The sequence below is a fragment of the Amphiura filiformis genome, unplaced genomic scaffold (genome assembly GCF_039555335.1).
Source record: "Amphiura filiformis unplaced genomic scaffold, Afil_fr2py scaffold_99, whole genome shotgun sequence".
In the NCBI taxonomy this organism is placed as follows: Eukaryota; Metazoa; Echinodermata; class Ophiuroidea; order Amphilepidida; family Amphiuridae; genus Amphiura; species Amphiura filiformis.
In genome coordinates this window covers 160,857-177,454 of record NW_027305563.1, presented here as the reverse complement: position 1 = coordinate 177,454, position 16,598 = coordinate 160,857, and the positions used below count along the sequence as shown (strand labels likewise).

At 37.5% G+C, this 16,598-nt stretch overlaps 1 protein-coding gene across 1 annotated transcript; it reads left to right on the top strand.

The window, feature by feature from the left end:
• Positions 1 to 11,355: 11,355 nt before the first annotated feature.
• On the top strand, positions 11,356 to 12,141 carry LOC140144926 (uncharacterized). Its single transcript, XM_072166723.1, has one exon. It carries the CDS (start codon positions 11,356 to 11,358, stop codon positions 12,139 to 12,141), a length of 786 nt encoding a protein of 261 aa, XP_072022824.1.
• The last annotated feature ends 4,457 nt before the right edge of the window (positions 12,142 to 16,598 follow it).

Sequence of the window (16,598 nt, the reverse complement as noted above, 5' to 3'; positions counted from 1 at the left end):
CCTTGTTTTCCCTCAAGAGAAATGTGTGGCATTCAGGCCTTCAATCTCATAACCTTTGTGCAGTATATCTGCTAACTTTACAGCTCATAGATAGTAGTCATTAGAAATAACATGTGTGCTGTTCTTATAGCTTGTGATACATCAGTACGATTACCGCATACCGCCAAATAGAGACATCACAAAAAGTAAGTCAGCCATTATAAATATGCGTGTACCTTCAGAAATATTAATCTTTTTAAAAATATTTGAACATAAAAAGAAGACGGTTTATTTATGTGCATTTTATTACCACATTTGTTGAATTGTGTTCAATTTTATTAAAAATACATCAGTGTGTGCAAAGGAAAACACCCGAATTGGAAAGTTGCATTTACAGCGATCAATAATGCACGCATTGTTTCATGTAAAACCCGTTATTATCTTTGCTCTGAATTTAAATCATACAATTTACTGCAAAAATGACAATGGCATTTGTTACGTTCTAACTTACACCGAGACTGCAAGCAATACTCGGTCAATTGTAAGAAATGGGGCGTTCCGTCAGGTGTCACAATTACCATAATATTTGCTGTCCTGGTGTTTTCAAATGGCAAGTACAAGTTATAGGCGTATTTATAATAGCCAAGTTATTTTTTGTGAGGTCTTTAGATAAACCATCTGCACCTCCGGCCCTTTGTATCATATTGAATGCAGAGGTCAGTTAATATACGGCCAACCTTAGTGGCTACCACGCTCACCATATTGCCTGAGGGATGGCGTCAAAATGCAACTGCTGGTCGAACATAGGCGCTGTGCTTCTAATGTTTTAAAATGTCAAATACGAGTTAAAGGCGTATTTATAACGGCTGAGTTACATTTTGTGAGGTCTTCAGATAAACCGTCCGCATCTGCACCTCCAGCCCTTTATATCATATTCTGTCAGGGCACCATCTGTTGAGTTTTGACGCCATCCCTAAGGCTCTTCATGGGTTGTACCGGAACGGTTTATAGTTATATGATATTGGTCTGTATGCGGTATGAGATGTTTAACCTATAGCGTGTAATATATACATATGAGAGGAAGTATAAACCTATGTAGTATAATGATAAACATTTTATAGATTGTATATTATAAACCCAAGTGCTTCCTTCTTCCTTTTCTGCACCATGATTTTATTGAGAAACAGAAGTGAAAATTGGCTCTTATCGCCATGGCAATTTTGATCTGCACCATATAGGGCTATTCCAGTTGAAATCCATACACCCACTGAAAGATGTGACCTAAATCTCTCACACAGGGGTTGTAGATATCAAATGGAGTCGCCTATAAGGTAACTAACTCCACTTGAAATTTATACTCCCTCTGTGAAAGATTAAGGCCGGGTCTTCCACAGTGGGTGTATGAATTTCAACTGGAATAGCCCATTGGAGGCACATACTTTAATTAATTTGCCAGGGGTCCATTTCACTAAACTTTATGAAGCTTCGTAAGTCTCAAAATCTTTCGTAACTTACGACGAATCGTAAGTTTAATTTCACTAATCTTGCTTGCTTGTTACGAAGGGTTCAAAGTTTCGTGAAATGGACCCCAGGTTTGACAAGGTAAAATAATACTAGTGATTTGAGCCATTATTTTGTGATTTCTCTTCGGCTATCAAGTATAGCATAAGCAAAAGGCTATTGTAAAATACATGACAAGAATAAAATGTTCTTTCTTCTTATATAAAGCAGTATATTGCATCTTAGATCTTAAAGATTCTTTTTATGTGAACAGTTTCATGCAGAACTTACTTACTATTGGCATTTTAAAGCCAACTGATTTATTTTGGTACAGTTTAGATTTAACAAGATCTTTCAAATTCAAAAACTTGTTACAGTTAGAAATAGTTTCACTTCTATTATACAATTGGCCTTTTGTGTGTTAACTCCATGAGAGCTACCTGCCGATTGGCCAAAAAGAAGTTTTCATTAATAATTGGACCAATCAACAACATTGTTAGAATAATTTCACCACACAAAAAATTGGGGTGAATTATTTGCAAAGCTCTATTCTGAAAGTGAAGATATCATGTAATTGACAAATCAGGGGCAATGTTAGATCGGCAGGTAGTACTCAGGGGGTTAACATTTGTAAAACAGCAGTACTTATCTTAAACAGGGAATGCAAATTGTTATTGTTAATATAATGAGGTATAAAAACTTGAGAACTTTTTAGCACTTTTTGGCTTTTCAAGAGCACAATCTTCTAAGGCACGTATGTGTATAATGCAGTATAAAGCATATATATCTTTTTGTAACCCAAATGACTTGTGAATTTTGTGAAGCACTATTTTATTACGTGAAGACACCTGTAAAAAATATAATTAAATATGCACTTCCGAAGAAATATATTCAACAAAATATGTAGATGTTAGATGTAGTTATTGTCAGTGGACGGGATTCCAGTCAATATGAAGACAATTATTGTAAGGGGAGTTTAAGCCAGACATCCACCGATATCAAAAATGAATAAGACAATGAAAAAAAAGACCTGCTCTACGGGCCTGAACAACCCAGATTTTGTATTTTTGAAATTTGTTTTTAGCTGTATCATTGAAAACGGTCTTTTCTTGGTCCAAGTGGATTGATTTTGGCTGAAATATTTTGAAAAAAATTCAAATTTTCAAAATATATTTGCAACAGAATTTCAGATATTTTTTTCAGGTTTCAAGCGCTCAGTGATTTTTATGGTGATTTTACTTAGCAAGCAAGTCCATCCGCCCATAGAACAGTATTTTTTTCCCATTGCCGAAAGTAATTTTTTAAGTGTCCATATATGGGCTTTGTTGTTATTGGTGCACATGCCTCAAAATTTAAAAAAAGCCAGAAGGTTGTTGAACTTATTTTGACCATGGTGCTCCAGAAATGTGTCAATTATCAGCTCTTGGTGGCGCTATGTGTTCTATCTTACCCAATGGGCTTTAATTGATTAAATGAGTGCCATGAAAATGTTGATTGCTGATAATGTTGACTTAAAACAGGTCAGATACTGTGACACTGCATGATTATCTTTATGTGATCCTCTGTGATAATTTTGGCACCCTGATAACAATTGTGAATCACATTTGAAAAATATTTTGCCTGTGTATAATTTTGCCGGGTGAGTGCAATAGTCGTATCAACCATTTTGCAAAAGGTTTTTTTTGTGTTTCAATTTGTTTACTTATTAATTGTTTTTTTAACCTTTAAATGATTGATTTGAAATTAAGTTAATTGCTTCTAAAATAGTGTAAAATATGTGCATTTACATACACTTTATTAATCCAAAAACGGTGCATACAATTATATTGCACTCATCCGTCGATTTGCATGTATGGGCAGTGTAACAGGTTTTAAAGTTTCAATAACCTGTGACCTTTGTTGATATCAATGTAAACAGTTTGGCACAATGGGTAGCATGGGAGAGGGGAGACATTTCCCCCACCCTTTGTTTTCCTCAAGTCAAACATAGCAATCTTGGAAAACTCCGCTATTTGGTGCAAATATTGCCAAATTTTGGACATATTTTCAAATGTCCACTCCCCTCTATCCCTAGGAGAATCATACTCCTCTTTCCCATGTTCCCCCATGGAAAATTTCTAGTGCCACCACTGTCAGTTTACTCAGTACCCAAGGGTATCGTGTTGCATCTCTTTTATATCAAATTGTCTTTACTATGACCAGTCCCTGATGCTGGTGGCTCCAAGCCAACATCCTCTTTGTAAACTTAAGTGCTATGCCCTTAATTTAATTAAGTATTATATACCTGTAAACCAAAGGGCTTCGAATTACACCTGTCGCACATAGTTCAGTGAACTGATTCAGTTTCAATTATAGGGTTTCATTGATCTTTTGGGTTGTGCCCTAATAGGCTATTCCAATTGAAATCCATACACCCTCTTTGGAAGACATGACATGAATCTTCCACACATGGAGGGTGCCTTTTAAATGGATACCTAAATGGGTGACTCCATTTGAAATCTGCACCCCCTGTGTGGGAGATTAAGGTCATATCTTTCATAGGGTGTATGAATTTTAAATGGAATAGCCCAATAAAGAATAGGAGATAACCTCACTACGCTGCAAAAACAACTTGCAGGTGTTATTGGAAGCCCTTAATATCATATTGCGTACAAAAAGCATCTTTATACTCAAAACTAGAGTAAATTCTTAAAGGCACTATATCTGAATTCTTAAATAAAGTGGAGCATAGATAGAGAATTTTGTTCTGCATATATTGATCTCATTCAGCATGATGTGACTTTTATTTTCCCATCTTATACCAATTTGAATCAAAGAAAAGAGCATTTCCAAAATTGCAAAATTTACATCGATTTGGCCCTCAAAACACACAAATTATCAACATAGCACAGTGATCATGAAGCTTCACGCTGCAATGAGCCCCTTACAGAAGGCAGCGAGGAAATATTTGGTCATTTTCGAAACTCTACTTTTGTCTTTCAAACGTGTATAACTTGGGGGGATGAAGTCTCATCGTGCCAAATGAGGTATCAATATACGCAGGCAAAATACTCCATCTATCGACAACTTGATTTTGTAATTTAGTTTTATTGTCTGTAATAAATCGCTTTTTTTCAGAGTGTAATGATACTTTTGTGCGCAGTATAGTGTGTACAAAATGTACATAGAAATAGACTCTCATGGATGCAAACCATTTGTTTACGTACCTATCTTAGACCTTGATGATAAAACTGTACATTCCAAGATGATGATGAATATTTGCATGCTTGTTCACCTATGTATGTATAGATGTGTGACTGATCACCAATCACTTGGTCATTATAATTTGTATGTTTTCAACTGTAGAAGATATCTCAATGACTTTGTAGGTTTCAAAGCAGCAGGGGTATATCAAGAGTCAGGGGAGGCAAAGATAAAAACTCTTCCCAGGGTGCATCATTTAGGCCTGGTATAGGCCTATGTCAGCTGATGTTCAGTGGCAGCAAAGATAATTCCCCATCTGCATCATTTAGGCCCGTTATACTCAGTGACGTATACATTGTGCAAAATGTGCAAAATATTTATAGGGACTGTAAAGTCTTCCCACTGACCACTTCCAAAATCACTATACAATGATGTGTAAAGTATGTCAAAAGTGAAATTTTGCACACAATTTTGGCTCATAATCAAGGTAAAGTTTGGTGTTGACAGTCAAGATAAATAGAAAAATTTTCACGGGAAAATTTTCTGGACACGTGACACCCATGGGCGCAGACATATTAGCATTATGGAATGTGACCCAGAGCACATCGGGTGGTCTTCCAATGTATTTGAATAGGAAGAATTTCTCCTTGGATGCAAAATAAGTTAATAATGTTATAACAAGAGTTTCCGTAGATAAATATTTTTTTCTGTAGGTAAATATTTTTGAAATTGCGTTTTGATGATATTGTGAAGAAATTAAGATTGCATAATTTTCAATAATTTTGCAATGCACGGATTTCTATCAAAACTACGGCCAAAAATACTATTCCAATTCAAAATAACTAAGACTTGAATAGCGAGGTCACCGCCGGGGGTCAGGGATCAGGCTCGAGGTTACGCTCACATTGATACGCATTGGTCATGTGTTCAGAAAATTTTCCCGTGAAATCTTGACTGGTTGAGAGAGGCCAAAAAGGATGCACACTGCAATTTGGATTGCATTTCTGTCTGCTAGGACTGATCTGCCAAGTAATTGTATGACGGGGAACCTACCACCTATCCCTCACCTGGTATACCATGCAAAGCTATTCAACTCATACTTGTCATAGATAGCTATGATAAAATAAATCTTGTCCTCTGTTAAAAGAAATGCCAAGTGAGTGATTCTCATTGTGTTTAAAGAAAAGGTTGTAAATAATAATTTGTCCAAATTACATTCACTTTACCTTGAGATTTGTAGTGATGTCATCATAATATGCTTGTGTTATGTGTAAAGGCTACATGATCACAGTCTGGTGTGTGTCATTTTTGTGTGACCAGTTTGATCGCGGAAATCAGTGACTATTCTTGTACCGCCATCTATTGTCCACGGTGAGCAGTAGATGTCTCATTTGTGACAGAACATCACGATAATTATGCTAATTTGAGTTAGGGTTAGTGTTTGTTCTGTCTTAGATGACACATTTACCAAATGAGCCGTGTGGTCAAGGCTGATGTCACCATCTTTCTGTAGGTCAGTCAGGGTCAAAGGGTATACCTGTCGATAATCTTCGATCAAGTTTGATCATGGAAAGCAGTTACCGGCTCGTAAATCATAATGCTCTCATAATATGTATTTTGACATCACTACCTATCATAGTCGTAAGGGTCATTAGTCCGAAAAGGGTTGAAGTTAGGGTTTAGGTCATTTTAGGTAAGGATTAGGGTTAGGGATACGGTTAAGGTTAGTGCTAGGGATAAGGTTAGGGTAAGTATTAGGATTAGAGACTGGTTACAGTTAGATTAGGGTTAGGATTACAGCTTATATAGGGTAGGGTTAGGGTGAAGTTTAGGGTTAGGGTTTATGTAGCTATTTGGGTTTTTAAACTACCCTTTGGACAGTCGACCTGTGTAGTTTTCTTTTAAAGGGTGACAAGAGTTGGCAGGCTTTTATGTATGACTTTATATTGTTGAGATTTGCATTGTGCATGGACACCCTACTCATGCATTAAACATATTTCCAAGGACCACATTATACACAATGTTTTGTGCCAACATTAAAATATTCCTCTGTTGGGCAGTGTAGTATTTACTAGGGTTGTACGACTTCAGTATTTTAGTAGTTGATTAGTCGGTACCAAATAGTCACAACAAGTTGACTAATTATGTCTATTTGGAGCTTCAGGTCAAAAATTTGAGTAAAAACTTTTTTGCCCAAAATGAACTTGTGGATCTGAATAAAACTGAATTGCGGCAATTCATTAATTTAATCAGTAGGTCCACCTATATACGTGTAGCGTATACAGAAAGACTTGCCCATAAAAAAACAAATTAAAGAACATTTGTATGGATGCCAAATGATCAGATTGCCAAACTTTATTTATAAAAGTCGTGACTAACTGATAGTCGCGACTACGACTACTGGCGACTTAGTCGTGCAACCCTAGTACCTATCCAAGCCCACCCATAATGGGTAGTATAGGTACCTAAAGTAATGCAATACAAATACACACTTTTACTTCGCACATGCCGGGGAAAGACAAGAAAGTGAATTTGTATGTATAGGAAAACAAATAAGCAATTATAACCGTGTACAGTGTTGATGTTGAATATGTATTCTAAATCTTGAATAAATAAATGTATTCTGTTTAGCATGATAACATGTTTCCCTTACGAATCCGTTGAAGAACTGTTTGTTATTTGTCAAGTGTAGAAATAATTCTTTTCCTTGTCTTCAGCCTTCTGGAATTTCCACGAAACTAATTTCGAGGACATATGAGAGTTGTGTACTATCCTATTGTGGAGACCACGTTCCTTGCTCCTTGCAGAGACCTTTTCAATGTCCCCACAAAGAAATGTGTGTAAAATATACTAATTTGTAAAATTTATGCTAATTTTACCCTGATGGCTTGGAAAAAATGAATTGGTGAATTTGCATCAAAATGGCATTCAACCTTGATGCAAATGATCTTGGGAAGTGAACCAAAGAGTGAACCAAAATGACATTTAACCTTGATGCAAATGATCTCGGTTGGGAAGAGAACCAAAAAGTGAACCAAAATGACATTTAACCTTGATACAAATGATCTTGGGAAAAGAACCAAAAAGTGAACCAAAATGACATTTAACCTTGATGGAAGTGACCCAAAAGTGAACCAAAAAGACATTTAAGTTGCGCAAGTGATGTTGGGAAAAGAACCAAAATGACATTTAACCGTGATACAACTGATGCAAGTGATCTTGGGAAAAGTGAACCAAAATGACAGTAACCTTGATGCAAATGATCTTGGGAAAAGAACCAAAAAGTTAACCAAAATGACAGTAACCTTGATGTGAGTGATCTTGGAAGTAAACGAATAAGTGAACCAAAATGACATTCAAACTTGATGCAAGTGATCTTGGAAAGTGAACCAAAAAGTGAACCAAAATGACATTTAACTTTGAAGCAAATGATCTTGGGAAGTAACCAAAAAGTGAACCAAAATGACATTTAACCTTGATGCAAATGATCTTGGGAAGTGAACCAAAATATGAACCAAAATGACATTTAACCTTGAATGCAAATGATCTTGGGAAGTGACCCAAAAAGTGAACCAAAATGACATTTAACCTTGAATGCAAATGATCTTGGGAAGTGAACCAAAATGACATTTAACCTTGATGCAAATGATCTTGGGAAGTGAACCAAAATATGAACCAAAATGACATTTAACCTTGAATGCAAATGATCTTGAGTGAACCAAAAAGTGAACCAAAGTGACCAAAGTAACTGATAGTCGCGACTACGACTACTGGCGACTTAGTCGTGCAACCCTATAGTCCAGTAAATCTAAGCAAATAAGTGGTGTCACTCACCACTAATTGCAACATAATTCTTTTCACTTTTATACATTTTAGAGATGTCCCTGAACATCATACCAAAAATATACTAAAATATACTTGGTGGAAAGGTAGTTTTTGGCGGGAAAAGGTCATACAGGGGTCAAATTTCAAAATTGCTTTAATCTTTTTAAAAGCTATACCAAAGCATTCCTCTAGTCTTAAGGATTCAGAAAAAGTATAGTTTGTCATATCTGTGATGTACCATTCTCAAGTTATAAGCAAAAAGGTCAAAGGTCAAATTTTTGGCTCCACGTGGGTCAACATCGAAAAAATGCTCCGATTTCCTTAAAAATGGTCTCAATGTGTTCGTCTTTTAAAAACACTCCAAAATAAGAATAGTTTGCCATATCTAGGATGTTTCGTTACCTAGGTAGCAGGGTAAAAGAGGTCATTGACCATTGAACTCTATTGACCCCGACCTAGTTTTCGATGTTACGCATGTAATAAACAACCTAAACAGTGCAAATATTCTTTAAATGAATTATGTTTGCAAGCCGAACAATTTGAGACCATTTTGGTTAAAATCAGACAATTTTAGTTTTTGACCTCTGTTGAACCCAACATTTGACCTTTGACCTTTTCGGTTATAACTCAAGAACCGTACATCACAGATATGGCAAACTATATTTTTTCTGAATCCTTATGACTAGAGGAATAATTTGGTATAATTATTAAAATGATTGGAGCGATTTTGAAATTTGACCCCTGTATGACCTTTTCCCGCCAAAAACTACCTTTCCACCAAGTATATTTTAGTATACTTTTTGTATGCGGTTCAGGGGACATCTCTGACATTCATAGCAGTGAAAAAAATTCTGTTGCAATTAGTGGTGAGTCAAAACCCACTTTGACTGGACTACTAGTACCTATCCAAGCCCACCCATAATGGGTAGTATAGGTACCTAAAGTAATGCAATACAAATACACACATTTACTTCGCACATGCCGGGAAAGAAAAGAAAGTAAATTTGTATGTATAAGAAAACAAATAAGCAATTATAACCGTGTACAGTGTTGATGTTGAATTTGTATTCTAAATCTTGAATAAATAAATGGTTTGAAAAAGGGGGGGAAAATACGCGCATGACTACACGGTTGAGTGCAGGGTTGTGATTGGTTTTTGTCAAAACCCCGAATGTTCCCTTCATCCGATCAGAAACCTTTTTTATTTCGAACGAAATCTAACTCTTCCCGCTGAAAATACTTTTTTGCATTACGTCAACAGATGACGCATTTCAATGTTTATAGCAAGGCGAATGTTGTAGGTTTTAGAAGTCAAAGCCCCGAGTGATCCTTACAATATTTTTCAAATTTTATGCCATTAAAGGAAAAAGCACACCTGTATAATTATATACTAGATTAATTTCTATGAGCAATGGCCAATTCTCTTAATTTTGACGATGAGCGGGAAAGGAGATGGCTACTACGAAATGAACAAGATGAAACAAAATTACGTTTATGAAATTTATTGTGATTTTACATGATCATAACATACACAATGCAGGACACCGCTCATCAAGAAGCCTTCATTGGATAATGAGATACTGAAGAACTACCGCCCTGTGAGCAATCTGAGTTATGTTGCTAAAGTTTGTTGCTGCCCCACTTGAGAAGTGTGTTGCTGCCCCACTTGTAGACTATGCCATAGTCGAATTTTATTAAAAATATGTTATTATTAGTCATGATGAACCCATTTCGTTGAACTCAAAATTATACTGATGTTTATTAAAATTAAAGTATTCAATAGTAAAATGGTCATAAAGAGTTTAAAATATCAGACGATTAGTGACAATAAAAGTAATTGAATGCAACATTATCTTGCATAATTATAACGGCTCACTTTAATACTGAACAATTCTGATTTTGGAATCTACCAGTTTACTGATAGCGAACCCCGAAATTTCGACTATGAACTTTGAATTGTAAGCAGAACTCTGCCCCTGGACTTTGCTCTCTAAAACACACTGTCAAGCATACTTGTTTATCAGTCCATTAACCACAAGTACGCGCTAGATGTTTGATGAGAGATTAACTTTCGCGTCAACACAAAAGCGCCGCTAATACCACAGACAGTTGTTTACGGTGTAGTTAATGGTATTGGCGCGGGCCCAGACGATTTAAACCATAGCGAGGTATGGGCGACCAATCACAAGGCAGATCCATTTAAAGATGCATTACATCATCGCCAATTTTAGTTAGGCCAGAAATTGGCCTAACTCTCCATAGAGTCCCGTGTTAAAAATCTTAACCGCAAGGCAATGTCAGTAGTCCACTTGGGAAGCTAACAAGCAGAGGGAGTAGAATCAGAGTTTTAAGCTTAAATACAATATCCAGAGTATGCACAATGGGCAAGTGGACTACGGGGTAGTCTACCCCACTTGTTGAGCATCTCAACTCGAACAATCTTACCGATCCATTGCAGTCAGCGTACTGCGCTCTGCACAGTACGGAGACTGCTATGATCAAAGTACTGTCTGACATTACATCTGATATTGACTCAAGACGGGTTGTTTTTGTTGTACTTCTCGACATGAGTGCAGCTTTTGATACTCTAGACCACAAAATACTACTGGACCGTCTTGAAAAGAGCTATGCAATCACTGGTTTGAGTCTTATAAAGGTTGGGCTTCGAAGGTGTGTATATCTGGCACGTTATCAGAACCTGTCACTCTCAGTTATGGTGTGCCACAAGGGTCAGTGCTTGGCCCTCTTTTGTTTACTTATTATTCCAACCCCGTTGGGGAAATTGTGCGCTCGTACCAATTAAGATATCACATCTATGCTGATGATTGCCAGATTTACGCATCTTTTGATCCTCGCATTCCTAAAGATATGGAGAACACTCTCATCAATATAACAAACTGCATCGCTGAAATCAGGAGATGGCTTTCAGCAAATTACCTTAAACTCAATGACTCAAAATCCGAGTTTTTCATTACTGGATCTAACTACAACTTAAAACTCGTTGATACTAAAAACACCGCACTTGTCATTGGTGGCTCAAGTATCAAGCTCTCCCCTGTCATCCGGAATCTTGGCTGTTTTCTTGACGTAAACTTATCCCTCACGGCTCATGTCAACAATCTTCGCAAGACAATCCTGTTCCACATCAAAAATCTCTGGCACATACGTAGATTCATTGACAAAGAAACATGTCACCATGCAGTTCGTGCTCTAGTTATTTCCAGGCTGGACTATTGTAATGCTGCCTTCACTTTACTATCTGCCAGGGATAAGGATCGTTTACAGCGACTGCAAAATAATGCTGCACGTCTTGTGTTTGCGGTTGGACGTCGAGTCGAAGCTAAACCCCTTCTTCATAAACTGCACTTGCTGTCTGTTGAGCAGAGAATTCTGTTCAAAGTCCTTTTGTATGTATACAAGGCATTTAACAACTTAGCCCCTAAGTACATCGCTGAACAATTCACTGTTTGTGTTCCATTTCGATCAGCCATGGACACAAATCGGCTTGTGATACCGATGTCTGAATTGGTCACTGTTGGTGATCGAAGTTCCAAAGTTGTCGCCGCAAATGCCTGGAAGTCTTTGCCGAGACAACTGCGGACTGCTGGATCTACAGAAATTTTCAAGGGAAATCTTAAGACTTTTCTATTTTAAGCCCTTTAAGAACTTTGTAATTCATTAATTTGTTGTAAACGCTATGGTACCTTGTGAATAGCGTCCTAAATACCTGTTTGTTGTTGTAGCAGTATAAGATATTTAATACAAAACAACAGGGGGTTCCAGCTGTACAATACACAAATTCTCGATTTGTCACTCTGGCCAATTCATAACGAATAGCCATGGAAACAGTTTACAGCCATCCGGCTTCAACAAATCCAAAAAGTCGCAACCGCTACGCAGGGGCGTAGCCAGCTTTCTTGGTCAGGGTGGGCAAAATATAATTTTGGGGGCACAGACGAAAAAAATTGCAGTTGCATCATACAATACATAGAGACTGTATGTCTTCGAGCTTCCCGAAAAGGGCCTTATTGGGATGATGTGCGCGAAAAAAAAAAAAAAAATGGTATTTTACACTATTTTCGCCCATTATCCGTCTAAAAAAGGGCTTTATTGTTACAATGCGTAGCGCGGAAATATTTTGTATTTTACACTATTTTGGCCCTGAATTTTGCTAGAAAAGGGGCTCCTTGCCCTTTTTTTTCCTTTGCCCTCCTGATTTTCTCTTTCATTTTTTGTCAGAGGGGCACTTTTTCTTTCATTATTTTTGTCAGGGGGGGGCACTCTGCCCCCTGTCCCCCCGCTGGCTACGCCACTGCCGCTACGTAAAGATTTGTATGCGGAGTCGAATACGCATTAAACTGCCAAAGCACTCATCCGTGATTTGGTGCTTTTGTGCAGATATCACTCGTTTCACTAAGGATCTGGTAAACTTGGTTTATAAGATAGGCTAGTCATCCTTGTCGTTTTTAGCAACAATCTGGTAGAGGGTTAAGGGCTGGGGTATGAACGTTTGGACAGTATTTATTTTGGGACATTAGAGCACGTCAGACATATCGAATTGCATTCTGAATACGAAGAATGTCATTCTGATATCAAATAATTTTGATTTTTTGAAATTTGCAATTTAATAAACATTTTATGGCAAATCATTGAAAATTGATATTTTTGATATTTAACAGTACTTGAAGTAAACTTTATAAATCTGATGATTTATACTTGAAGTGTATGTAGGTGGGATGAAAGCCGACGATCAATTGAAAATTTTGACCTTTCGTATTGGAGATATGGATTTTTTTTCCCCAAAACACCAAAAAAAATTAGGTCTTTGGGAAAAAATCCATATCTTCAATATGAAAGGTCAAAATTTTCAATTGACCGTCGGCTTTTCCTCCGTGCTACATACACTTTAAGAATATATCATTAGATTTATATGATTTACTTCGAGGACTGCTATATATCAAAAATTTGAAAAATATCAAATTTTTATCATTTGTCATAAAATTTGTATTATATTGTGATTTTCAAAAAAAAGAAAATTATTTGATATCAGAAAGACATGCTTCGTATTCAGAATGCAATTCGATAGGTCCGAGGTGCTCTCATGTCCCACAAAAAATACTGTCGAAACGCAATAAACGCTTATTCGAGATCCCTTAACGCATAAAAACATTTTGACCTATATTTTGTATAACATTTTTCTCGGAGTTTCCAATTTTGCCGTGGCGCAATCACACTATTACATCATGACAATATCATGTTGGGAATACGTAGCTAAGTATAGAATTCATCTCGTTGTCAAATTCATTAATCGCACTTAGGTGCGATCCGTCTCAATCAACATTTCGATAAACATTGAGGAGTGAGATGCATCATTTATACTTTTGGTGGAAATGAAAGATCCCCTGAAACATCAGAAGCATACATTAACTCAATTTGCTTCAAATTCTCGATTCGTCACTCTGTCGAATCCATAACGATATTTATATAACTTAACGGTTCCTCGTTATTTTTGTAGTGTGCCTCCATGTAACATACCCGCCCAAAAGCTGCACTTTCCCATCTAAAGGTCTAAGTCGAGAATACCGAGGTTTATTATGATTGTAGCATCATGGATCAGCTTTCCTATTGACTGCTTTTGCTAGAATCTGAAAAAAAGGTCGAAAAATATTCAGCTATTGGTTGGATCAAATAAAATCCAACAAAATGCCATACTTTTACTTGTAAATATCGCAGCAAGTAGTGACGTTTCCATTTAACAACCGCAGCAATTAGTAAAAGGACTTGTAAGGGCTTGCAAAACCCGAATTACATTTTCAGTGGCGTAGTCAGAACATTTTCAGAGGGAGGAGCAAAGGGGGAGACAAGGGCGATATCCAAACTTTCAAGTGGGCAACATTGGACGAAAGTGGTAGAAAAAAGGCTAAAAGGGTACAAATAGACCTAAACATCTAATATAATTATCAGGGCGGCAAGAATCTCATGGAGGGGAGAGTAGAGGAGACTTCTCTCTCACAGGAGGAAACTGCCCCCTCGCCCCCGGCCAGCTACGCCACTGGACATTCTCGGGTGCAAATGAGATAGCTCTCTGCTGGATCACACTTTACCATTTTTATGCGCTCCAAACGTCAAATCCCGGATCCAACCCTGTAGTTGTGAGCAAATTTAAATGGCCTGTTACTGTGGAACTGAGCGATTTTGAAATATCACCCCTAGTGTCCCATTAAAATGACATTTTGACCACTTTCACTCAAATTAAACATTTCTCTCATCATTTAGTCTTTCTTGTGTATGGCTTAACGTTTTCTCCCGGTGTTTTCTAGAGCCATTTTAACCTGTTGAGCCCTGCAGTATAACCTACACACATGGTTAACTATTAAACAATTTTCAGTCCCAGCCGATTTTGCTCCTCCGTCTGACGATCATGACGATGCTCCTCCGTCTGGCGATAACTTCATAGTAAGTCTTTTCTAATTGGCCGAACATCATCCCAGTCTGGGACCCGCATGAATTGCCTGTAAATCTAGCACAGGCTCTGCGCTGTACTCTGATACCTATGATGATGATCCAAGATATTCCACCAATAGTCCTACACTCGGTGCTCGCTTCGTTTGCTATTCGAGAGGCGTCGCGGTTAGTGAACGGGGCTACACTCGGTTTGTGAACGGAGCTACGCTCATTGCTCGCTTCGCTCGCTATTTGAAAAGCGTCGCAGTTTGTGAACGGGGCTAGGTATACTGTCAATCAAGCACTGTGCTACGTACACTCCATGCACTTGAGTACGCGCCGCGCTTCGACCTCTCTGACATGAAAGGCGATATATCAGACGATTGGCGACTCAGTGGCTGCCGTCCCTAGTCTAGGCCTATTGGGTTGTAACTATTGCACACTTTGCGCAAATCTGGGCGGTATAATTTTATTGACACTTCTACATTAGTCTCGTCCTAATTTCGTAGTGGTATTGTTACTTACCCAATTGAAAACCTTTTTATATGGTAAATTCATTAACCAAATTAGCGATCGTAATTTCAAGGTTATCGCCGAACGTTTTGTATAATGACAGAGAAGCACAAACCGGCTAGGACCGAGAAACCGATACTACTACTAGTCTATTAAACATGAAGTCCCTTGCTAATAATACTGGTTGAACTGAAATGATCATCTGAATGCAAAAACTCAACAAAATGACAATCAACAAACGTACCTGCAGACAGCCATTTCTGCCCATAACTTTCTTCGATGATCTCTGGATTGTCACGCGGAATTTTCTTGTACTCTTCTTCCACTATCACATAGAATGTCATCATATGTTCTTTTTCCTTTCCTGCTCTGGGGGTGAAGTTTTCGAAAGTGGCGTAAATCTGCAATGTGAAAGGAAAAACGACTGATCTATGATTAATTTTTAAAATAGGAAGAAAGCTATAAAGTGGCCGGTTGCTTTTGTAATGAATGCACGCCTATGTTCAAATAATAATAAGTACCGATCAATTAAACAACATTGTTTTAATATTATTTCACGTCGCTGTGAAAATTCTTTTAAAGATGAGAACCACTATCCATAATACAAGTAACAATGATTTCTTTATCAACACCAATTCATCACGTTTATGTATTATTGTTTACAAGTCTGTGGTCAAGCACCTCTATAGCTAATCACGCAGGTCTCTGGTGAAAACATTTTCTACATCTTTTGTTACAAAAAATAGTCGCGGGGTACTCCTTGTTGTGCACAACCCTATTGAGTAAATGTTATCTGGGTCATCTGGTCTGGGGAGTACTGGGACCACCGAAGCATTTCCAAATCGACCCGCTTAAGCTCGCTGACACGCTACTAAAATAACAATGCGCGCGAATATGCAATTTTAATACTATATGGGCCAAAATGAGGACAAGCATACAATGCAGATTATACGTTTGTGAACTTATCATTCATCCAGGTAGTAAACAATAATAATATTTGACAACAATCTAGGCAACTGGACTTACGTTTTGGTTTCGTTATGTTGATGACACGTGGGTGAAAGATCAACTAGCTCCGTTCTTCATATAAATGTCACCCAGGAAGTACTGAAAGAGGACAAACTTGCTTTCTTAGACTGTTTGGTCACTGTGCA